The sequence below is a fragment of the Cololabis saira genome, chromosome 17 (assembly GCF_033807715.1).
Source record: "Cololabis saira isolate AMF1-May2022 chromosome 17, fColSai1.1, whole genome shotgun sequence".
Lineage (NCBI taxonomy): Eukaryota > Metazoa > Chordata > Actinopteri > Beloniformes > Belonidae > Cololabis > Cololabis saira.
This window is the reverse complement of record NC_084603.1, coordinates 3,432,820-3,459,748: the sequence shown is the minus strand read 5'-3', so window position 1 is coordinate 3,459,748 and position 26,929 is coordinate 3,432,820. Positions and strand designations below refer to the sequence as shown.

General features: G+C 37.5%; 1 protein-coding gene across 2 annotated transcripts in view; it reads left to right on the top strand.

Annotated features, from left to right (window-relative positions):
- Positions 1 to 825: 825 nt before the first annotated feature.
- LOC133464038 (Kv channel-interacting protein 2-like) overlaps positions 826 to 26,929 on the top strand; it is a 180,872-nt gene continuing 154,768 nt past the window's right edge. For both annotated transcript variants that reach the window (XM_061745979.1, XM_061745976.1), the window contains exons 1-2: positions 826 to 917; positions 1,010 to 1,109. In XM_061745979.1, coding sequence (XP_061601963.1) covers positions 1,037 to 1,109 — 73 coding nt within the window. In that variant the 5' untranslated portion in view covers positions 826 to 917; positions 1,010 to 1,036. The remainder of the gene's footprint in view (positions 918 to 1,009; positions 1,110 to 26,929) is intronic.

Here is a 26,929-nt window from a genome sequence, read left to right as displayed (position 1 = left end):
AAACATAAGAAACCAAGTTCATTGGAAAAAGGCATAAGCATCCAACTGACTATTATGTAAAGTAAGAGGCAAACATTTGACTTGGTCTTGCATTAGATTAATGAATGAAGTGCGATGGAAGGATGGAGATCGTTACTGAGGCTTACCCAGGTAGTAAACGGAGGTATCAAAGACAGAATGCTTGGCATATTGTGACCAAATGTCATATTGAATGAAGGGAAATGATGCAAGGACCCTAAAAGCTAGAGATGAGAGAGAGAAAAGGGATAGACGCAAGACTTCCCAGAGCCAGTGAGTATTTATAGATCAGATATAGACAGAACCTCTGCTTGGCAGCAGCAGTGTGCTCCTTGTTGCTCCTGCTGATGTCTCTGTACACATTCAACATGGCTCTGACTCAGGGAGGAACATTAGCAGGGGATGTGATGGTGATATTAATGGCAGAGAAGCAGGCAGAGGACCAAGACACTGAGTGAGACAGATCTGCGTGACTGCAACCATATGTGCAACCTGTATATCAAAGCACATAAGGACTTCCACATGCCTCATTCATATTTTATACACTTGAACATGTTTTTAAGTGTCAAAAGGAAAGGTTAAAAAAAAAATATCCATCCTCTTCTCGCCTTCCCTCTCTGTGTGCACACTTGGGTATACAGGCGTGCCAGCCCGTGTGAAGGCTGATTTATGGTTCCGCGTTACACCAACGGCGTAGGGTACGCGGCGACGCACACCGTACGGTAGGCTACGGCGTAGGCTCTGCGTCGATTTAACGCCGAACCATAAATCCGGCTTGAGGCGCACGGCTCCTGCGCGCTGGTTTCACTCCGCTTCTGGATGCAGAGAGTGAACAAAGAGGCAGCCGCGGGAAATAAAGACATGCTGTTTTTGGCAACATCCAATATGACTTATTAACGGTACTTGCACCCTTCCTCCGTTAAGGAGAAATTAGATCTGAAACAACAACTGTCTTTGCCAGAGTCGCTAACATCTCAACATATCACCACAGTTGCACATTCCGGCGCACACTGGGAATATGAAGACGAAAAACCGCGACCAGAGCCTGTCGGACTCCAGAGAGCTGGACGGATCCTACGACCAGCTGACGGGTGAGTGGAGCGCTGTCAGGAAATACGGTGGATGTTGTGTGAATGCCTGCACGAAGAAAATAAAATAAAATAAAGATTCAATATAGTCTACACGTGATAATCTGGAAAAGACCCGGTCCTGTCTAAACTTCGGCACATTTTTAGGAATGTTACAACCTGTACAACAATCATTGATTCATCAATAAAATGATGGTTAATTAAAATAAAAAAGAACAAAATACACGAATACTTTCTTGAGTTTTGACAGATAATTTGCTGTACATCACTTAATGTTAATTTTGCGTGGAAACATTATTTTATGGTTGTTTTTTTCTACTGTTATTTTTGTTTTACACGTTAAAGTAGTTAATTATTTATGAAAGAAGGTCAAACAAGAGCATATAAACGGAAATAATTTAATTTGACTACATTAGATGACTATATTGAATCTTTTCCTCCGTGTTGCATGACATCTTATTTATGGTAACGTGGCGCACAATCCCGGCGGGTGTTGCTTTTGTCTGGACAGATTGTTGCTGGCCGGGCTCAGCCATGGGAGACCACCTTTAATCGCTGGGTTTCTTTTGTTTTTGTCCAGCTCGCCAGGTAGAAAAGGCTTTTTCTGACCAAACTGTGCACTCCCGACCACATTCCTGAGCTTTCGCGTGTTATCACTCCAGTCTGAAATCTCTCACATCACCTTCATCTGCCCAAGTGTGGGCCAGTTCTGCAGTGTGAAAAGGAAAAGAAAAGGGACTGGCCATCCCTGCAGGAGCAGCAGACATCTGAGGAGTTATTGTCAGATGGACCGTATTCGTGCGTAAAGGCTGATTTATGGTTCCGCGTTACACCGACGCAGAGCGCACGGTACGGTGCGCGTCGCCGCGTACCTTACGCCGTAGGTACTGCGTCGTTTTAACGCGGAACCATAATTCAGACTTTAGTTTGTGCCTGCGCCGTGGCTCCAATGCAACAACTTGATCCAATGAGGCTTTTAGAACTACTGCTCGCTGTGGGCAGTACTCGAGTTGTAAAATAAAATCAGGGGGGGATGGTGGATTTTATCATATGGGGACAGATAATTTGTGCTGATTACAAATAATATAATATATTACAAATAATAGCAGTGACCAAAACACCTGCAGAAATACTGCAGGAATGACATAGCAGCAGTTAAAAGCAGCCTTCTGTAAGCTTTAAATATCCACGGGGCTTACATCAAATACATCAAAACACAACAATAAAAAACAGTTTTCTGAACTTATCAATATGACTCTGTCCTTCACAGGATAAGTAAAATGGATCACTGCAAAAACTCACAATCTTAACAAGAATATTTGTCTTATTTCTAGTTAAAATGTCTCATTTTAGTAAAAAAAAATCTCATTACACTTAAAACAAGACTCATCACTTGAAAAAAAAAAAATCACCTGTTTCAAGTAGATTTTCACTTGAAATAAGTAGAAAAATCTGCCAGTGGAACAAGATTTTTTGCTTGTAATGAGAAGATAAATCTTGTCCCACTGGCAGATTTTCCTACTTATTTCAAGTGAAAATTTACTTGAAACAGGTGAAAATTGTCAAATAAGTTATTTTTCTGGTGTTATTTTTCTGGTGATGACTCTAAATGTTGAAGTAGCAGTAAAACCACATTCATTGATGAAATGACATAAGGGATGGAAAGGAGGGATGGCAGTTTTATAGGGGGGATGATTTGGACCGTTTTTATTTCAGGGGGGATGCCGTCCCCCCTCATCCCCCCTCAACTCCAGTACTGGCTGTGGGTAAACTTAGGCTGCGAGAAATGATACCTCCAGTGTGTCACACATTAATCTTAAAGCCAAATGAACCAGTCCTCCGAATGTCAGCGGTGTGAGCTCCTGCGTGCGTGGAGCCGCGCTCTCCTCAGGTGTTTCCTCGCCATCGCAGCCTTTACGGGTCTCATTGTGATTTGCAGCATCCTCTAGTGATGCGAAGACCGTTTCCCCCGCTTGAATAAAAAACCCTCACTTTTAATCTTGAACACGTCGCAGACCTCCAAAAAAGGGGGAACTTGTGCCCGTCTAGACAGCTGCATGCCTCAGGCACGACGTGGACACTAAAATCTCATTTGCTCGAGTTCACGCATTAGCAGCTGAGCAGGGCTTTGGCAGAATTTTAATGCATCTTCAATTAGGATGCTAGTGCGTCTGCAGCAGACATCCAGTGACTGGGCCTGCTGGCTTTATGTGGATATTTTGTCCTTGTGAAGTAAGGCAGTGGCGTCAATTCAGTCAAAGCTAAGGTATGGCAAGGTTACGAGTCACAGAACTTAACTAGAGTATCAATCAACACGTCCAGTAAATACTCATCACAGAATCTGCTATGGAGCTTATCTGTGTGGTCAAGAAAATTGGAACTTTTTCAAATGCAGTCTCGCTCACTGCAAAAACTCAAAATCTTACCAGGAATATTTGTCTTATTTCTAGTTAAAATGTCAAATTTTTAGTCAAAAAAATCTCATTACACTTAAAACAAGAGTCATCACCAGAAAAATAACTTGTTATTTGACAATTTTCACCTGTTTCAAGTAAATTTTCACTTGAAATAAGTAGAAAAATCTGCCAGTGGGACAAGATTTATCTTGTCATTACAAGCAAAACAATCTTGTTCCATTGGCAGATTTTTCCACTTATTTTAAGTGAAAATCTACTTGAAACAGGTGAAAATGGTTGTTTTTGAGTCTTGTCTTAAATGTAATGAGATTTCTTTTGACTAAAAATTAGACATTTTAACTAGAAATAAAACAAATATTCTTGTTAAGATTTTCAGTTTTTGCAGTGTATAATAACTAGTGAAATCGATCATGTTGTTCTGATTTGCATTTGTAGTTATTCTATATGTATTAAGTAATAGAATAATCAATACAAATAGAGTAATTCCATAAATGTATTTAAAAAACAAACATTTACATTTTACCTTGAAGCCAAGGTGTGGCGGCTGCCGTACCTTCATACCCAATTGACGCCCCTGAAGTAAGGGTGTTGCAACTCTATGTTTGCGTGTATGTGGTTAATCAGCTGCAGTTTGTTGACTGTTTTAAAGATGACTGGTCAGTCTAAATGAGGCAGTTGAGGAGATTAAAAGCTTATGATGTAAATCTGAACTCTTCAAAATAATTCCCTCTTTCCCCCAACTAATTTCTCCATTTCCTTACTACTTGCTGGGATTGCCGCTTGTGTTTCGCTGTCCACAAGAAGTCATATTGTTTTTTTTAAATAGTTGAGCAGCAGGAGAGAGAGAGTGCACCACTCAAGTCAGAGCAATTTACTTCTGGCACCGTTAATGACTTTTTCAAAGCTGTGAATTGCATGGTTAATTCATCTTTGTGAGATGCTGTCAACCCTCAAACATGCTTAGCCTAGATAGTTTGCATGGTTATTAAGGCTTCCCTCAGCCAAGACCTGGAGTAATGAAGATGAGATGCCGTTGAAGTTCTGGGGCAATATTTATTTATTTATTTATTTATTTTGTTGATGGTATTTTTAACGATGCAGACAACAACGTGTCTCAGTGTGTAGTGTGTGTGTAAGTAAGTCACGACTGCGATAAGATCGTCTGGATATTTTAGCTGACAGTGTAATTTTACGTAATCATGGAAATATTTTCTACAGTCTCACTTCATAAGTGGAAACTGAAACATTGGTCCACAGGGCAAAACCTTGCAAAAAATTGAAAAAAGATGTAAAATGACTGCTCTTTTTTGGGCTCCCAGAATGTAGTTAATACACGTTCAAGGTTTCACAAACATTACATTTTTCTTATTTAGGTTTGCAACGTGCCTGCATTTTCCCTGTTTGTGAAAGTATTGCAAGGTACTGTTCAACTAATACATTCAACCCCACTTAAAGGTTCTATATCAAGCCCTTTTGATCCCTATATACATATTGATCAAGAACCATAACAAAGTTATTTTATGCTGATCAGGACTCAGAAACTCTTGGACGGTTAGATCATGCATGCAAGTGAAAGTTGCTGTTATGTCTGCTTTTCAAAATGTTTATTTACTATTTAATCACGCAAGTGCCTCTTAAAAAACGTTGAACCTTTGAAAGCGTAATACAAGACCTTTAAATACCAGAGAAGTGAATCAAAGCTTTCCAACCCATTTAAAAGCACGTTGACTAGTTAATAAGAGTAGGAATATTTCACTTTTCAGCTTGACTGTTGGTAAGTTAGGGTTAGACATTAATGAATAGATGCACAGGGAAAAGAAGAATGTGCTTGAATACATATTTGGGGAAGGTGTGAACGTTGAGAAAGCCAGGTAAACAACTTTCAGCGCACAAAAGCCTCTAGTGACACACAGGAGTGACGGGAGGGTCACTGATTTGCATACGTCTTCAAAGCTTATTAACTCAAACTCCCCAGTAGACAGTTTGTAATGATGGGGCCTCCAGGAGGGTTATTGACACATCTCCAAGAACCAAGAAAAGGAAGTCAGTGTCCTTGATGCAAGTCTTTGAGGAATACCACAACCTGGATGACTGAGAGTCTAAGTAATGCATTACTGATTTGCACAACCTTTCAGTATCTATAGACAGAAAATAATAATTCAGAGTTGCATTTAACTAGCTTGAAAACATTATATACAACTCACATTTTTCAATTAATTTGCATCTTCTTATGTTGTAAACCCGATATGAGTTTTCAAGCCGAGTACCATAATGCAAATTTCAGAAGATTTTGCTCTTAAGCTCATATATATATATATATATATATATATATATATATATGTATACATATATATATATATATATATATATATATATACATACATACATACGTACGTACGTACGTACGTACGTACGTACGTACGTACGTACGTACGTACATACATACATACATACATACATATGTATGTACGCGTGAACATGTATGTATGTGTGTACATATATGTATGTATGTATATATATATATATATATATATATATATATATATATATATATAAGAATATTAGCTATAAAAACATTAAAAATAGTGACAAGATGAGCTCAAAGCATTGAGAGCAGCAGGGACAGCGAGATAGACTACTTATTACACTTTCTTGCTTGTTTTCAGCATAATTCCTGCAAAATAGAAATGCACAGTTAAAACCGCATGATACCAATAGTTAAAAAAAAAGATTCAGAACTAATTTCTTGAGGGAAGCTTAAGGGAGTTATGAAGAGAAGCTTGAATGGCACAATGAAGAAATATAAATCTGCTGACTCTGCAGCTCCACTCTTATGGGCACAAACAAACAAAATTGTACAAATAAAACAATGAAAAGGGCAAATGGACATACATGTCATGCATTTAGTCCCGTGAAAAGTGATGTAGGGTTGAAGTAGGGTTATATTCTCCTCGTGTTTGGAAAATCCTCAAAGATGGAAACATTTTTCAAATTAGAAGATATAATGTCATTTTTTTTTTGCAATGATTAAATAACACCAAAGTGGAAAACAGGTAACACCACCTGTTTATCTCAATGCAGCAAACTTCTAATATTCAGCTGAACACTTTTCATCTGTTGATATTTATAGCTTAACTTTACTTGGAAACGAATACACGTCAACACCAAAACTGGGTCATTTCTCTAAGCAGAATTAAAAAGAGGAACCCATTAAGTTGAAGGATGCAATTTATCAGATTTGCAACTAACATTTTGGGGTAAAAGTTGATTTTGCTACTAAACCATAAATTAATAACAATAAAAACATCTACTGCTTCACCAACTGGGCAGACAATGTTATTGATTATGCAAAATCTTAAATGACATTAAAGATACATGCATGCTCTCTGTCTCTGTCTCTCTCTCTCTCTCTCTCTCTCTCTCTCTCTCTCTCTCTCTCTCTCTCTGTCTCTCTCTCTCTCACACACACACACACACGCACACATAAATTGCAGCACCTCCTTGTAGGTTTATGTGAAAGTGTATGTGCATTTTATTTCTGCCATGGAAGATGAACCACTATAAAACGATCGGTAGATCATTTTTCATGTCTTTGGTTCACTGATTTGTTCTCTTGTCCCGATTCAGAGCAGCACGGTGTCTCTGCTGCACAGGTGAGGGGTGACTACGTTTGAAATGCTGCACTTACCAGTGGTAACTAGTATAGCCCTACGCCATAATCTGGCTCACATTATAAAAGGGGTCAAAAAAGAACAGAAAGGACATTTTAAATAGTGAATCACAGATATTTGTGTGACGGTAAATCATTTAAAACACTCTAATGGCATAACTGTGTGAATTCACGTGAGACTGATTTTCTAAACATAAAAAAGACTGCAGCATGATGAGAGTGAATTATTGGTGAAAATGAATATTTTTTTGCGTGTGGGTGGGTGTATGAGAATAGCTACAGGTTAGTCATTGCTTTTACTTCACGAAACAACTTCTGGTGAAAGTGAGCTTGACCAGCGTGAGCTTGTGTGCTTGAAGCAAAGCTAACCTGCGCTGGTTGCAGGCAGCGTGGGCGATCTCCCATCCCAATTTGAGTGAAATGTTACCCTCTAGAAATAACTCCTTCTCAGCCTGCTCCGTTGTATTGAAGTACAACCCACTGTGTGTGTGCATGTGTCAGAGTGTGTTGTAGCCTGATATTCTACATTGTCTTGAAGAGCACCGGCTGAGAGATGAGAGGTAATTATAGACGCATAGCACAGTAATCTTTTCTTCCACCTCACCAGCCACACTCTAAAGGAGTCATATCATCTATTATCTAAATCTTTCCGTGTTTCCTTCTTGCTCCTTCCAAATCCAGAAAATTACCCAAAGGTGAAATCAGATGTGACTGACGGACAATCTGTCATCCTTCTTTTTTGTGTCATGTCAAAGTCTACACCACTGGGTAAAGAAGACGAGGGTGTTACCTCCAGTGTAATATCACGATTCTGGCTTCTATTTTCTATCTATCTTTTTCGAAGTTGTAATCTCTTGCTAACATTTTTTTTTATTGATCATTTGACTTAAAAAAAAACCAAAACAAAACATCGGCACTTAGCAACCAAAGATTCATGATGTTTCTGCCTCACATATTTTTTTTCAGAAAAAAAGGGCTGTTCGATTAATCGATTTTAAATCGTAATCGCGATTATGTAATTAGAACGATGTTAAAACGTGAAAATCGTAAAATCGTTTTTTCACTTTTTTTTATTTTTATTTTTTTTTATTTTTTTTTAAAGCCAGATGCGGTAGACCGGCTCGTGTTCCTTGCAAAAAACTTGCAAATGTGAATAGCAAATGTAATGACTGACATTCCACACCTCTACCTCCTTCATGGGTTGATTATTATTTAGCATGCAAAGACCCAGTTCAGTTTAATTAGAAAATGTCTTGTTTTATTTAATTGGAAATATAACTTACTGTATGTTTGCAAGTGCTGATTTGCTGATTTTTTTTTTTCAGATAAAGAGATAAAACTTAATATTTTATTATATTTTTTAAAACTTTTTTTCAACTTATTTTACAGAGTTTTGCACTTTATTCATTCATTTTTGGTTTAGTAAGAGCAAAGTTTGAACTTAAAACTCAATGGGGCAAATCTTCAATAAAAAAACAGCATATTTGAAATCATTTCTTTGCCTTTTGTCAATTCACAAAATAATCCTAATCGTAATCGAAAATCGGATTTTGAGAGAAAAAAATCGAGAATTTATTTTTGGGCAAAATCGAACAGCCCTATTGGCAAATAAAAACAGACTCATGATGCCCACATGTCTGTTAACACTCACTGCTGCATTGCAGCTGTTTTTATCTTTTAATCAGGTTGTGTGTGTGGCTTTAAACAAGATTAAACACAACATCTGAGAAGCATCTCCTGCTTGGTATTGTGTTTTTTTCTGACCCAGGAGATATATCAAATTTCTGAAATTTCTGTCCCACTGTAAAGAAATTACTGCTCATCCATTGCCAGGATTTGTATGATTTTCCTCACAGTTACTTTATTCTTTCCATTGGTAATCTTTGTTTCCCACTGCATCGGATGATGTTTGTCGCACTTGAAGTCGTCTACATTACAAATGCAGCAACATAATTAACCTTATTTTCCTCTCACACTCCCATTCCCGCCCTGTGAGCTTGTTGTGCAACTGAATCGGGATTCAGTGGTCAAATTTCCTTGGTCATTATGCTTATTCAGAGATAAAAGACCTAAAATAAATAAAAATACGTAAATGATTTGAAGAATAAGTGTTAACACTGAGTGGAAAACCCAGATGATACCACAGATTCCCAACACTAGATGCTGCTTGCCTTACAGAGCCCAGTGAGCAGGTATGTTATGACAATATTGATAAGCATTCATGTAACTTTTTGTCCTCACAAAAGGGATTTTTTTTTCTCCAGTTAGATATCTGCCCTTAACTAGAGACGTATTTTTGAAATGGATAAGTAATTTGATATTAATATTTATCCTATTTTGTGTGATTTAGATCATTCGTATCTGATCATATTTTGTCAGAGGTGAATTAAATCCTCCTACTCGATTGGGAGCTGTAAACTACTATATTGACTAGGGGTGTAACGATACACTAATCTCACGATACGGTACGATACACGATATTGAGGTCACGATAACGATACAATATTATAGCAGTATTTTTTTAACAACCTTGAATGAGAAACACATGACTGGAAAAAAATGGTCTTTTATTTGAAAGACACAAAATACAAAACAATACTGTGCGTTTGCCCTATTGTTACAGTTTGTAATGCTTTATAACTGTGTAAGTTTTAAAGAGAAAGCCAGGCCAACCATTTTCCACAAACTGAACTAAAAGTAAATGTCAGGTTTGCATTATGATCTTCAGTTTCATACAAGTACAAATATTTTGCCACAAACTGAATAGTTTCTCTCATGATTTTACTTTTTTCTTTTTTCGGATGCGCGTTACTAGTCAACACAATATATTAATATTAATATTCCAATATCGCGATACACTTTTTAACCTCCACGACACGTATTGTGACGTTTTTGTATCACAAAATTTTGTGGCACGATATATTGTTACACCCCTAATATTGACACCACACACCTAACAATTATGTGGACAAATAACCACTTGCTTCAAGCTTCAAATTGGGCTATTCTCTGATGATTGTTAGGATTTGGGTCTAATAGGGTTAAAAATTGGGCTTAAATACATTATTGCCCCCAACATTGATATGTTTATCAGCAGAAAATCCATGTTTTTATTATTATTCTATCAATAATGCAATCACCACTTAGACGTGTGGTCACCAGCAATCATTGCATCCCTAATTATTGTGTATAAGTGAACCTCAGAATTTCATCATTATGTGACATAGAAGAGTATTGGCAAACCTTTTCTGTCACATCTTTGCAGAACTCAGTTCTGTGACCTCTTCAGAAATGTCCGTCTACCCAGTGCATCCGTAAACATGCAACAAATTCTGTATCTTATTTTTCTATTATACTGTTAGAACAATTAGAGTTGCATTCAGCGATAGAGATGTTTAGACTCTGATTAATTCAGACAGTTTGTTTCTCACAAACACACAGCTCTTAATGAGCGGTATTTAAATCATTGACATTCTGTGTTGTGGCAACGGGACAGAATTGAAATCAAGACAAATAGCTGTGAGAGAGGTCAGCAGTATTAAAGGATGGATTACAAATATCCCCTCTTTGGAACAGAGACAGACTCATTCCCACTCTAAGGTACGTTTGCAAGACCAAGTTTATTCCAAGATGGCCGTCGTAGCTGAGTTAGTCAGACAGAGTTAAGCTTATTTTAATGGTATGGAACTTTTTTCTGAAGTTATTGTAATGACTCATGGCACAGCCTAAAAGCCTTGATTTAATGTGTCGTCTCGTGCAGCGGGACATGCGTGACACACTTGCCTCATCAAGAATCCCATCTGGCTTCATGGGCTTGGCTTCCTCTTGGAAGTGCCTAGAATTGCTGATTTGAAATGACTGGATCTCCTACATGGAGGAATACTTAAAGTAGTTCAAATAAGTTTAGCTGTCACATTGGTTTGTATCACTGTGGTAAGGAAATAAGGGTTGGGACGATAAAATATGTGAAGAAGGGAACATGGCATCATAGGGAAGATGGAGAAAAAGAACAACCCGACATGAGATAGAATAGAATAGAATAGAATAGAATAAAATAGAATAGAAAGCCTTTATTATCATTATACTGGTACAATGAGATTAGGCAGCAGCTCCGTAAAAGTGCACACATGCAAAGACTATGTAGACAAAGACTGTGTAAACAACAAAATGAGAAACAGGAAACATAAATATATATACATTTTTAAAATGAGTGAATGAGAATAATAATGCACTTGAATGGATGGAAGAATATTGCAAATAAATGAGTAAATAAAAAAATAAAACCGATGTCCAGTAAGTCCAGACGGCTGTAGTGTTCAGAAGTGTATGAAAAAGAAAGTGCAACACACAAAAAGCATTAAAAAAAGCACAAATAGGGAAAGCTGTTAGCCGCTGCATCTGCACGCGCCGCCATCTTGATGCAGACGATATTGCATAGGTTCATTTCATTTCATTCATTTATTCTTTATTTTCATTCAAAAAAACAAAACAATTTAATACAAGCACAAATACAAATGTTCCTAACTTATGAATGAAAAGGGAGCAGAAAGAAGAAGAATCTTATCTGATCTGCCCCTTTCACAAATAACATAATTTAATAATAATTAAAAAAAAAAAAAAAAACTAAGTGAATAAAAACAACTAAAATAAAATTATAATAACATTAAATAAAATTACCACCGCCTACGGGTATGTCAATCAAACTCAACATTTTTCGTTATATTTCCTTAACATATGTTTTAATTGTTCTTTTGAATGTAATGTTTGATTTGGATTCTTTGTTTTCTTTGTTCAGATTGTTCCATAAATTGATTCCTTTCACAGAAACACAACGTTCCATCAATTTTGTCCTGCATCTTGGTTTTATAAAAATCTCTGTTCCTTTTAAGTTATACTTGCTTTTTCTGTTTTCAAATCTTTTCTGAATGTTGATTGGTAAAGTTTTTTTAGGAGCTTTAAACATAATTTGCAGAATACTATGGTCTACTAGTTCATGAAATTTCAACAAATTTAACTAATAGGTTTCATTTGTTGGTTGCCATAAATGGTCTTCTTTTGCAGTTGTGTCCTGTTAGTGGGCAGTTCCTACCAAACCTGCTCTCTTTCTCTCCCTTTTTTTGTTTAGTTTTTTCCCCCCTGTAATTATATGGGAGCTGACAGTCTAATATGCACTTTTTAAGGTAAAATGGATTAACAATTTGTATTTAAAAAAAAGTTGGCCTAATTGCCTCTCGATCCTTATCCAGTCCGTGATATAGAATCCTCAGTGTCTCACTTTCCACTCCTGTCTCCTATGGCCTGTGTGTCACTTCTCGGCTTTCTCATTGTCTATCCTCTAACTTCGTCCCTGACCCGTATCCCACCTCCCTCTTTTCAAACTCTGTCAGGCCACAGCGGGACCGCAGCTTAATAGGGCGGGAAGCCAGAATCAATCCTAACGAGTTTTAATCTTTGATAGAATCTACAGAGGGCCAAGAGATCGTTAATTAAAATCAGCCCTGCTCACCTCTCCCCTGGTGCCCCAACCTCTTCTTCTCTCCTGCTCCTCTTCTCTGTAAACACACTCATTTATAAATGCCTGCAGGTGGGGGGGTAAGGGAAAGGAGAACAGAGCAACAGGAGTTTGGAGGTGGGAGGGAGAGGCAGCATTTGGCCGCCAAAAGTCAATGTACGTCTCAAACTGTGGATGAAGGAATTAAGGAGGCATTTGGGAATGAGAATGGAAAGAACAATTTGTTTCAGCTGATTTGTTATAGATGCTGAGTCAAACCCCTCCCAATATTAGCCTGATGCTGCTGCCTTGTCAGGAGATGTTTATCAACCAGCATCTGATGGATTGACTGACAGAAAGTGATTCTGAATGTGATAGAGCCCCCTGTCTTTCACTGTGTGCTTATCTCCCTTTGCGGCTCTGCCTTCACAACATCTGATCTGCATTAGAGTTTGATTTTCTGTCCATTAGCTTACCCAAGTCCCCATTAGATGGAGAGTAGCTCAGCAGGGGAGGAGGAAAGTCCAGCAGATGACCAAACAATAATACATGCTGCAGGTTGCAATGCTGATACTGCTGCCCTTTGTTATGCCGTTTGACTCATTTCCGTATGCGTGTGTATATGAGAGTGTCCTACTCAAAGGTTATCATCCTGCACATCTTTGATTGAAGATGGGGGATCACAGTGCATGTGTGCTCCGAGACAAGCAATACACATTTGTGCAGAGGATGTCTGAAGGGTACGAGTGACAGTCATTAAAGCGTTTTGGGGGAGAGGATGTCTGGAGGGCTTTGAGTGTGTGATCGTATCTTTCCAGTGATCCTTCACAACGGCGCAATTTGGTTGCACTTTCAAATGATGCATGAAAATTTAGCTGCCCAAAAGATTGTGTATCGTGCTCTGATCTGTCTGCATATGATAATAATTTAACTGCAGCCCACTAATAAATAGCTGAAGGCTCTTATGGATATCATCAAAGGTTCTTGAGTGACAACTCTGCCGTGGGGTTTGGAACTGATTAGAGGAAGAATGGGATTTGCTGGAAAGCAAATGCTCGTATCCTGACAGACCACGTATACAGGCTTACACTCTAAGAAACACACACACAGGGTTTTGGCCCCGGGGGTTGTAGTATGTGAAAACACTGCAGCTGGTCTTACGATCAATCAGTCAGTTCTGACAGTACTTTGGACAAGGTCCTGTTAATAACAAGCCCACACCAACACAGGCGCGCACATATTTACGAGTTCACATGTGGACAGCACAGTGGGGAAAGCTTGATCAATACCGTCGTGTTAGCCGGCCAGTCTGAATAGCCTTACTGTCCCTCAGTGCACCCAGTGTCTAACTGCCAGTCACGGCATGTTTAGTTGAGAATATCGTCATCTTTTTCAGGTCAGCAGTGAACAGAACACACACACACACACACACACTAGGAATGGGCGATATTTTACCGTTCACGATAAACCGTCATAAAAATTCCCCACGGTAAGAATTTGTATCTCACGATAAAAACGATAAATTGAGGAAATGAGAAAAAAAGACAGAAAGAAAGAAATGAGCCTGAAAGAAAGAAAGAAAGAAAGAAAGAAAGAAAGAAAGAAAGAAAGAAAGAAAGAAATGAGCCTGAAAGAAAGAAAGAAAGAAAGAAAGAAAGAAAGAAAGAAAGAAAGAAAGAAAGAAAGAAAGAAAGAAAGAAAGAAAGAAAGAAAGAAAGAAATGAGCCTGAAATAAATAAATAAATAAATAAATGAGCCTGAAAGAAAGAAAAAGGAAAGAAAGAAAGAAAGAAAGAAAGAAAGAAAGAAAGAAAGAAAGAAAGAAAGAAAGAAAGAAAGAAAGAAAGATTCCCTTTGATGACACTTTTTGTATTGGTATTTTTTTTATCGTCATTTTTATCGTTATCGGGATAAATGCCAGAAATTATCGTGATACATTTTTTAGTCCGTACCGCCCATCCCTAACACGCACGCACACACACACACACACACACACACACACACACACACACACACACACACACACACACACACACACACACACACACACACACACACACACACACACACACACAATTCTAAAGAAAAAAAAGCTTTTTGGGGACTAGAACAGTACATTTAGAAGGGCCAATCGCTTGAATGTGCTGAATATGAATTGTACACAGAATTGTCAGACAACATCTAAAAAATAAATGACAACAGAAAAACTGAATAATAGCTATAGTGAAACTTAATTCAGCTTAAGAATCCACCCTAATACGTGTCCTACATTTGCTGCATTTGCCATGTGTACTTTCAAAGTCAATTTACATTGTAAAAGGAATAATTAGTTATGATAAAGTTGGAATAAGGTCAATATACATACAATTATAAACACATGATAAAGAGATGTAGGAAGATTATAGCAAAAAGGACATTAGGGTTAAGAATGTTAGCAAATAAACATAATAATCTAAAAAAAATATCAAGTTAGTGGACTTAAAAATCTTTATCCATTGCCAAAACTGTGGCAAAAGAAAACACCTATGCACATTACTGTTTTGACACATTAAACCTTTTTTTAAAACAAATTTTCATTATCAATTATTGGTCCATATCTTTCTTCAAGAATTTCAATGTGTTATTCATGTTATTAATCATTCCCTATGTGATGACACTTAAGCCTTTCTTTCTGTCTGCACCGATGTATATTTGTCATATGATTTTCTGGGGTGAATTTTGAGACCCTTTTCTGCAGACCTCTTTACAGGGAGGAGCCTCGCCATTTGACTCCTCAAAAATCATTTAAAAAAGTATTTTTATGACATTTTTTGATGTGGAAAAATAAGTGAGGTACGTTCACTCTTCTGTGGTTTATAACACCATATTTGATCATTTAATAATGTAAAACTGTTCAAATGGAAGTTGCCATATGGCGACACGGTACCATTAATATTACCATTCTATTGCTGGCCCGCCATGTTGATGGTATGCAGTGATCTTCTAGAGTTTACACTCTGTGAGTCCATTCTGCATTGCATATGATTATATTTGACACTCAATTTACAGAGTGAATGAGTTTTATAGTTCCGTATGGAAGAAAATCAAACTCACCCTCCCTGTAGATGGTAGTGAGAACGAATTAGGATTTAGTGATGAAGAAAACGAGCAGCTTGCGAGACAGCAAGGAGAGAGTGAGTATGATGAAGAGGACAGTGGAAATAGGGGGGACAGTGAGGGTGAAAGTGCAGTTACAGTTCACTGTGGGGGAAAATATCTTTTAAATTGTTTTTAACTTTCAAATGAGTTGCATTGTCAACTCTCAAAGCTGCTGGTGACAGTTTAGACTATAACCTGAATTGTTAAATTCAGGTTTTTACAATTATAAATCAAGCTTATTTGTTTTCATTAATTTACACTGTTGTACAGTGTTTTCAGAGGGCAACATTTACGAAAAAAAAAAATGTTTACGTCTATTTTATGTCAAAAAAACATCCCAAACATTTTTCTTCTTCTAACTGGCATCACGATGCGTAGAGCATTAAGTTTAAGTTGGATTAGTGGTTTTGAAGTAGTGGGCGACCGATAATCGGCCGTGGCCGATTATCGAATTCGATATTCATAATTTTATTAATAATCGGTATCGGCCCCCCCCCAAAAAAAAATCGAAAATAAATAATTTCGATTTTTTTTTTTTTTTTTTTTAATATTTGCACTTAAAAAAACAACCTGTGTAGCCATTTTCACAACCTGTACTGTTTGGTTGATTGTCATGTGTACTAGTTAGCTTACTGTTACTACCTCCAAGTAGGCACTTGCTGTGGTTTGGGTCTGGGAATTGGGAGTATTGTGCCTGACTGTTCTAAAATTGAGGCTGTTATTCCTCTTAATTTGTTATTTTTTATAGGCAGCTTTTTTATTTTATGTAAAGAGAAAATTCACTTAATGTTATTTTTAATAACTGAAATGCTGCTTGTTTTGTTTGATGTTCCATAATTTGCACTTTTGATGTGTGAGCCGTGCAAAGTGAATATTGCTGTCCTTCCTAGTTAAAGCAATAAATTGCTCACCATTCATTTAAATGAATTCTTGTATTGAAATTTGTTTTTCTCCCAAAAAGGTAAAAAAGGGTAATAATCGTATCGGCTGATATCGGCTATCGGTCTTTTTGATTTCCCCCTAATCGGTGATCGAAATAATTGAAAAAAAAGGCTGATCGGTCGGACACTATTTTGAAGTTATTGAAGTTTATATTGTGTGATACCTGTTCTGTACCTATAGTACGTAAATGTGGTGGGGTTAGTGCTAACATCACCACGGTTCCCCCTGAACTGAAACAGTTGTACTTGAAGTTGAGCACGAGTGCAATGTTGCAACAAGCACAAGTCAAATTGATCCACAGTTAAATTGTTTGGGAACTGGAAGTACCCACAAAGCTGCAGTTGGCCTCAAATTCATAGTTTTGAAATCTGTAATTGGCCAAAGAGCCACTGCCAAAGTGGAAGTGATGAATCAGAGGATAACTACAGGGTCCTGAAATAAGCTACAATGTCAAGCTGTGGCTGCTTTTTTTGTCACAACAGCTTACATGAAATCAATCGCTTAGGATTGATGTGCATTTCAGATCTACTGACTACATACTGTAGACCTATTGTGCAGGGTGTCGTTAAGGATATTTATATATATAATATGAAAACATGGGAGCGTATGGGAATGTTTTGTAGAACTCGGACAAAATTGCACCATGTAAGTGGACAGTTTACCAGCTGCCCTCACCGTGGCCCTGAAATAGCTGCCTTCATCCCCGCTGTCCTGCCAGCCTGGAGCCAGGTTGTCAGCAGGGACACTTCCTGACAGCCTGCTCTTTATCTCTCCCTGGAGAGGTGCTGAAGTCAGCCAAAACACCTCAACTAGTCAAATATGCACACTGTGACAATGTATAAAGAAATGACACCCCCTGGAGTTTGGAGGCCACGGCGTGATCCAAGGTACATTTGTGTGAAAGATGGACACTGAAAAACTGGCAATGCTGTGCTTGGAATCTTGCATTTAACTTCTCTGAGTCACATGTAGGGCTGGGCGATATATCGAGATTTTAATATATATCGATATATTTTCAAACGCGATATGGTACGAGACAATATCATTTATATCGATTTAATTTTTTTTTTTTTTTTTTTTTTTTTAATGATTTTGATATAGCTTATTTGGTGACAAATTGACTTGAATGTTTTATTTGAGATTTGCACAAATGTTTTGTTATTTGCACAACTATCAACCTCAGTGGAAAAGTCTGCCTGTTACTGTCTACATTGTATTAATTGCACAGTGTATTTTAATTTAATTGTTATGCAGGAAAGGGATATTTGTTTTATTTTATTCAAGAAGCATTTTTATTCTATATATGCAGGCAGTTTATTTTTATTTCATTTGTTTTATACATGTTGATATTGTGCAGACCTCTGTTAATAAAGGAACCTCTGTGACATTTGGCACGAGGCTTTGTATTAAAACTGACTGTTTTTTTAAGGGTTTGCCTCAGAAAAAAATGAAGCTAACAGAGATGCTATGCTATAATGCTTTGGGGAAACCCCAATTAAGGCACAGAAAAAATATCGAGATATATATCGAGTATCGCCATTTAGCTAGAAAATATCGAGATATGACTTTTGGTCCATATCGCCCAGCCCTAACCTGTATTAAAGAAACAGATATATATTGTGTTCTCTCGTGTGATTCTTTAATGGTGGAACAAGTTACTAGAGGCCACAAGAGCATCATCCCTTCCTACATTTAAGAAGCTTATGGAAAACCTTCCTCTTCCAAGAACACTGTCTGTAGTGAACTGCACTCTCTCAAACTCCTAATCTGCACTTGTATGTTGATTTAGCTGCTCTCATTTGAATGCTCACGCAAGTGCACTTACTTGTGGTGTACTTTTTTACTCTCCTTTGATTGTATTCATGTGTCACTTCAGAGAAAAGTGCAATCTTTGACGAGGTTTTAAGCACTTTATAAGTGCAGACCATTTACCATCTACTCAATTACACAAAGGGCATGTCGACACGTTGATAAATGAAGACACGTAATTGGAGGCTTTCATCCAATTAAACTCAATTCCACTGTATGTTGTAGCAGAGTAAAGTTTAATAAAAGGGCAGTGGTTTCTCTGTTTCATGTTATCTTTCTTTCTTCAGCATCACTGAATCATCCTTTCTTTGTCCCTCTCAGTACTTTCCCATCCTCCTGTACTCAACATTATATTTGGGTCCCACTTTAATGTCACAGTGTGCTGCATTGCTCCAGGTTGGTAATGATCCCATTGCTGTCAAGAATGTCGCTCCACCAATCAATCAAACCTGCCTATGTTTGAGTTTCTGTCTATCTGTCAACGTGTGTGTTGATTAGTAGACTCCATTTACCCTTATGAAATTTAAGTGCTGGGCCATGGTGACTTGGGGGGAAGTTTCTGTAGGAAAAGTCTGTTTGCCTGTGCCATAAGGAGATAGTGTAGGAGAAAACTGTAAACACCCAGACTAAGCAATGTGCAAAAGGTTGATTTTTCATGTAAACAAATGTTCTAATTTGCCAGAGGTTAGTTTGGTGTAGATGCTGTGAAGTACGACCAGGTTCAACGGCAGCATCAGTACATGTGACTAGGGCTGGGCGATATGGACCAAAAGTCATATCTCGATATTTTCTAGCTAAATGGCGATACTCGATATATATCTCGATATTTTTTCTGTGCCATAATTGGGGTTTCCCTCAAAGCATTATAGCATAGCATCTCTGTTAGCATCTCTGTTAGCATCTCTGTTAGCTTCATTTTTTTCTGAGGCAAACCCTTAAAAAAACAGTCAGTTTTAATACAAAGCCTCGTGCCAAATGTCACACAGGTTCCTTTATTAACAGAGGTCTGCACAATATCAACATGTATAAAACAAATGAAATAAAAATAAACTGCCTGCATATATAGAATAAAAATGCTTCTTGAATAAAATAAAACAAATATCCCTTTCCTGCATAACAATTAAATTCAAATACACTGTAATTAATACAATGTAGACAGTAACAGGCAGACTTTTCCACTGAGGTTGACAGTTGTGCAAATAACAAAACATTTGTGCAAATCTCAAATAAAACATTCAAGTCAATTTGTCACAAAATAAGCTATATCAAAATCGTGAAAAAAAAAAGATTTTTTTTTTTTTTTTTTTTTTTTTAATAATCGATATAAACGATATTGTCTCGTACCATATCGCGTTTGAAAATATATCGATATATATTAAAATCTCGATATATCGCCCAGCCCTAATACAGGTCATCACTTTTTTCCCCCATCATTCTGTAATCAACTTTAAATATAAAATTTTAACATGGTAACTGAGGCCTTCAGAGTCTGAGATGCACATCTTGCACTTTCTCTGAGCGTTGTTTAGTCTAAACCTGGGATGAACTTGCTGGACATCCGCTCCAGAGAAGGCTGACCACCTCAAATCTTTTCTCATCTCGGGATAATCGTTCTCAATGCAGAATTGACTCCAAATTGCATTTCTTGGCTTGAGGCAGTATTTTGTTTTCATATAAACACAAAATGCCACGCAGTGTGCTTACACTGTTAGTTTTTATCAAATGAAAGTATTTCTAAATCAAATGACATGCAGAATCACATGGCTCAGTAACCAAATCCATTTTCAAATGATGGAATAATAATAATAATATTACTTTGTCTTTTTTGTAAAAGCAAAGGTAGTGAAAAAAAAACCATTTCAATCGTTCTGGTTTTGGATGAGTTTGCAGCGCTGTTGGCCAGAACTGTGTGCGGGTGATGAATAGAAGTCCAAATAAATTCTTCTTATGTATCAACTTGGTATAGGCTTATTACAGTTTTGTGGTTTCTGTAATTCAAATACAGAATATAAAGACATATTTAGCAATATAAAACATAAAAAAAAAACCATTTTAATCATGACAGTAATCAATAACTCACATGAAGTACTTAGTGTGACATTCAGCGTGATTTGTAAATATTATCGGTCATATAAATGAAACATGTGCAGCGCAACAGAGGAAACACTATTTATAACTAATTACTTGCTATAAATATTAACTCCCTAAATTATACTCTTATAACAAGCAATATTAAAGTTCAACCAACATAGCAATGAATAATCAATCTCTAAAGATCAGAAAACGTTATGAAAATGTAAATCAGCCTCCCCAGTGCAAAAATACTAACATCGCACATCTAAATGTTGTTCAAATAGACTTAACCTGGGACCTACCGGTGGTCAGACAAGCACACGGCTAAGTAACGTAAAGAAGCAACCAGTAACAGCGTTGTTACCTCAGCACTCATGTCAACGGTGTCCTGCTCTCGTTGACCGGGTCACCTGTCACTCAGCAGAGCTTCGCTTGGTCTTTTCAGTTTTTTTTTGTCTGTCTCTCTTTTTCTTTTGTGCCCCTACTGTAGGTGTTTGTTTGTTAGTGTGTATTAAGAAAAAGCGGAACGCACATTTTCCTGCACACAAACAGAAAGTCATTAATACAGTTGATGATTATAAATGAGCCCCAGTGTGAAACTCGGGCTGAAATATTAGGCTCTTGTTTTCTTCATCTTTTCATGATGGAGGGAAGCTCTGCTGCATTTTGGCATCAGAGGACAAGGACGAACTTACACACTTGTGCGATGGATAAGTGCAGTTTTGTAAGTGAATAATAGAGAGTTCTTTTAATCCTTTTGCATCCCAAGAAATGTTTACCCCTGTGTGCATTTGTGATCTTTTTATGGGATGTTTCAAGCTCTTATTCTATCTTTCTCTCTCCTTGTCTAGTTACTACTCAACTGTCATTTTCTGTATCACCAATTTTCTATAAATATTGCTTTTAGAAATAATAGTATAATATATAACAGTACCATATCACAACTCTGTGATTTTGTATTGAATCCTCCAGCAGGCATCTTGTAACTCCATATTTTGAAATCATGTATAAGTGAGTTCTTTTAGTATCAGTGTACTCGAATTTCCTCAAAGCACAGGGAGACACAGGTAAACAATGATTTTCCCTTCAAACTGGTTTATTTAAAGGCCTAACATTTCCCATGGAAAACTGAACAAAAAAAATATTGACGAGAGAATGTAGAGCATGTTTGATTTAACAAAATAACCGAGTGTGGGATTAATATTTACCTTTTTTTAAGTGCCGCACAGACCAAACCAAAACCTTACTGGCTGCGTGCTTTGAAATGAGGATTAGCTTTCTGAGTCGTCGGAGGTTTCAACATCCTTATTCTTGACTTTAAGTCCTCTGTGGCCTGCATTTACTTTCACCTGAGCATTACAGGTACAAACACGCAGCCTGTGTCTTGATTTACAAGCATCCTGCACAAAACCAGAAATCAGCAAGAAATGCAAGAACTCGGACTTCAAGATGAAAGTAATAATACTAATGTATTAATAGCACTAATGCTTGGATTCACTTTCATAAATTGATAAATAAATTAAAGTCCCTTTCAATCATTTTATTTTTTGTGAAACAAGTGATTAAAATAAACAAATTAAATTGTTATGGCAAAATGTTTTTTTCAAGCTTAAGGAAGTTTCTGTATGTCGAGTACATTCATACTCCTGACTACAGTAGCTGTTTAACAAGAGAGAACCCTAAGTCTTCCTTTTAGGTCTAATCCCACCTTTAGCTTTCCCTGTGGTTCATAGTTTGTTTGGGTTTTTTCTCCTTTATATTGTCAGACAAACGAGACACTTTTTGCAATGTAGTCACAACATTTTTATAAAATCTCTCCTCTCCTCTAAACGTGTCTCCACTCTTCATTTAGAGTTTCATCTTTGTCCATCACTAAAAGCTGTAAATGCCCTGTGCTCGGTGATAGAAAATAATATGTGTACATGTGGAGGGAATAGAAGGCATGGGGGACTATGTTCGAGGTTGTGCGATCAAAGAAGCAGAAGACAACATCTGCATGAGTCGGTCTTTACTCTTTAAGTAGAGAGGAAATTAACAACTTGAGATGAATAACAGCCGAACAATGGTCAACTTCATGCTTTGAATCTTTATATGCAGTAAGAGCAGGTCATCTGGTACACTTGCAAGAACCACGTATTGTTCTGTGTAAAACTATGTTACATACACATTTGTTCTCTAATATTTCAGTGAAATCCAGCCCAACCTCTCGTATACACCTACACCATTTGTTATTTTCAGTCTTTAACTTGTGCTAAATTTGAGTCGACACTGAGGCAGCAGGCAGAAGCGGAGCCAGGCCGTTTTCAATAGGGTGGCCAGGGTTGGGCCAGGGGAAATTTTAGGGTGGCCAAGAAACACAATCATATGGAAGTGAAGCTGTACGTAACGCAACCACGTGAAAAACGACTGCCAAGACCCTCATGAGATATGGGACAGGTCATAAGTGTGTGCATCCTAAATATGTCCTACTTGCATCCTTCTGCTGAAAACAAAAGTATTCCCAAAAGTACTCTGTAAAAAAAAAAGAAAAAAAGAAAAGTGATTGCCATATGGTGGCCAGACACGCCACAGGTGTCCACGGCACCTCTGGCCACCTCTGGCCACCTCTGGCCACCTCTGGCCACCCATGGACACCCCCCAAATCTGCCACTGGCAGCAGGTGTTATCGAGCCTGAAAATTAAGCTCATGAGCATCCACATCCACAAAATCCTTACAGTTACAAACTCTTACCTCTGTCAACTCCTTCAAACATGTCATAACTAAATCCATAAAGTACCTGCAGCTGTCCCAGCCAAAGCTCTCTCTGATCCTGTCACCTCACTAACCTCACTAACACCGTCTGTTACTGCTGTTGTTTTGTTACTGTCTCATTTATGGTTGTCTAGTATCACTGTTTTTACTTTTAGTGTCTCTGTCCTTACTTAACTTATTGTATGTCACTGTACGTCACACTAACTGTCATTCTGTGGTGTGTCACTGCATTATGTCTTTATTCCTTTTTCTTTTGTGTCACTGTTGTTGTATGTGCTTTTATTGTCTATATCTTAATGTTACTCCCCCTCTCCCTTCCCCTTAGGAGGTCTTTCACCTCCTACCAGGCCATTGCCTTAATAAGAATGTATTCTTAGCAATTCTTGCCTGGTAAAATAAAGGTTTACTACTACTACATCCAGACTTTTAAACAAGATCCATTCTTGTCTTAGAGGGCACTTTGATGAAATGTTTCGATCTACTTCAAATCTGTATTATGTCAATTTTTCACACCTTTCTGCATGTGATTGTTTGTTACTTTTGTATAAAATCTCATTGAAGACATGGGACAAGCATTCAGTGTATTCTGTTTAACGTTTCAGAATAAAAATATAGTTAGACAGATATGTTTGGCAGCCTTCAGCATCAGCTAATATTACTCCAGTTGGTGTTAGTGTGTTTTAAGCCAACATATAAACCCCATTTCACCCCATAATCAGTGTGAAGTTTTCAGTAATGCAAAAAAACCAAACTTTGCAATTTGCAGGTTTTTGGTGACCTTGCTGAGCAAATTTATTGTATTAAGGAAACATAAAAAAAGGAAAAAAAATCTAGAATTACATGCCAGCGAGAAACTGAAAAGTAAAGAGAGAGAGAGAGAGAGACAAAGAGAGAGAGGTTCTTCAGAGACCACCTCAATGTCTCTGTGATTCTGATTGTGGTACTAAAATGAAAGCAGACTACATAAGTGGTCCCAGAACATTATTTTTCTATGATAGAGATCTTTTGATTTAGAGAAAAGATTTCCAGGAAAAAAAATCAAATCCAATCTTCTATCTAAGATGCCTGCGTTAGCAGGCAGACTGAAAGATACAGAATAAAGGGAACAGCAATTTTATAGGCTCAGTCACGACCTTGTAGGTCAGTTCATTGTAGAAAATAAAATAGCACTTAACATGGAGAGCACTGATATGGTCTCTGTTCCACTTGTATCTCCTTTTACAAGCAGGAAACTTAATCAAACTTCCATACACCTACTGTAAGCAACATCCATTTAGTAAATTGTAGAGCATCTAGTCAGTCCAGACCCATAAACACACACCCTCACAGTGGAGGTGAGACTGATGCCTGTTGATGTGTTGATTTAGGAGAATAATGCCACAGCTGCTCACTGTCATCACAGCCATGCAGCTATAAGAACCTCCATCACCACTCACCTGCCTCTTCTTCTAGTTTTACATCGATATTAATCAGAGGTGGAAAAAGTACAAAAATATTGTACTTAAGTAAAAGTACAAATTTTCTGCTTGAAAATTACTTAAGTAAAAGTAAAAAGTACCCATTAAGAAAATTACTTAAGTAAAAGTATAAAAGTACCTCAACTTAAATATAATAAAGTACAAAAAGTACATGGGTTAAAATGTACTTAAGTACAAAAGTAAAAAGTACAAAGTACAAAGTACAAAGTACAAAATTCAAAGTACAAAATTATTTTCAAAAGGATTGCAAAGAAATGAAGAATCCAAGCATTTGCTTACAACTCTAAATAATGGTGATATTATTCTGACCCCTTTAGTGTTTGTTTCCATTACCCCATTTTAATTTCTCCCTTTGCTCATCACTGCTGCTGTCCCCCATTGGCCCCGCTGACAGGTTCACCCCCAGCCTGTAGTATGCAGTGACAACATTAAGCAACCCCAGCTGATAAAGGATGAGACTTTTGAACTTTTAAATGCCAAAACCACCTTAGAAGGGGTGGAATCAAATAATCAAAGAATGGTGCTCATGGACACGCGTCGGCTGGCGCTCAAGGCTGATTTATGTTTCCGCGTTACACCAACGTACCCTACGGCGAGGCTCTGCGTCGATTTAACGCGGAACCATAATTCAGGCTTCAGTCCTCATCGGTACTCGACGCAACGGCGGTTCCTCCGGCCGTCCGGCCCGCCTCTGCGGCGCAACTCTCCCGGGAGCTGCGGCTCCTTCTCGGTATATTCACGCGCCCCCCTTCCTTCCCGTCCGCCTTATGGTTCCGCGTTAAATCGACGCACACCTTACGCCGAAGGCTACGGCGTAGGGTGTGCGTCGCCGCGTACCCTACGCTGTAGCTCTGCACCGGTGTAACGCGGAACCATAAATCAGCCCCCGCTGTGCTGTTCTTTAATTTGGAGCGAGTAACGACGTGTCCAATTTTAAATGTAGCGGATTAAAAGTACGATTTTTTCCTTGAAAATGTAACGAAGTAAAAGTAAAAGTACAGAAAAATGAAAGTATCAATAAAAGTACAAATTCTCAAAAATCTTACTTAAGTAAAATAACGAAGTACTTGTAGTTCGTTACTTTACACCACTGATATTAATGCTTATAGGACGTATTTTTAGCTACTCCTTCATTCCGTCCTTGAATTAAGTGTACTACCAAGGCTGACAAGGTGAGGCTGGTTATTGTATGTCATGCGTAGGTGAATTATAAAACACCAGTTGTGTAAATTTGTTTGGTTAGAAATTAAAAATGGGGTTTTTTGGGGGGTCTGCAACACACCAGGGGCCTCAGCAGACATTTGTTGACAGCTTGTTCTCAGTCTGATGGTGGCCTACACTGTTTTGACATTTTGTCAGGCCCCATGGCATCCAAGAGCAAGTCTTCACCATCAGCTTTTAAGTCAACAGGTAAAAAGTGTATTTCCACTTTATTGTGTAGTGTTTCAGATCAACACTACGAAGAGGCGTCTTACACATAATAATCTGTTTATCAGTCAAACGAAGTAGCTTCAGTAAACTAAACCTAACTAAGTATTATTGCATAATTCTAACTATGTACGCACGCTTAAAGTAAATCTATCCAAACTCAAAATACTCTCTGGGTGAATTAATGAAGTAAAAAAAACAAACAACGACAACAAAAAACTGATTATCTTTTATTTCGAACACAAGCGCACAAAAATAAATCAATACATAAAACAACAGAACAATAAATCAATAACATAAAAAAGAACAATAATAATCACTAAGTAATAAAAGTACCATCATAAACAAGTTGGATCCTCATTATTTAATATGAAAGAAAAGAAAAAACTTGACATAGTTAAAGGTTGCACAAATTAATAGTAAGAATTTTATAAATGTAAATTGTTGTATACCTGAGTTATTTACCCTGAGTCCTTGTATTCATTTATATGTAAAAGCATACATTATTTACGTTGTGAATTTATATACACCTGTGTACAATGTTATTTATTACAAACTTCTTACTCAAAGATATTTCTACACACATTAAAGCGTACATATACACATGTACTTGTTTCCGTTCATA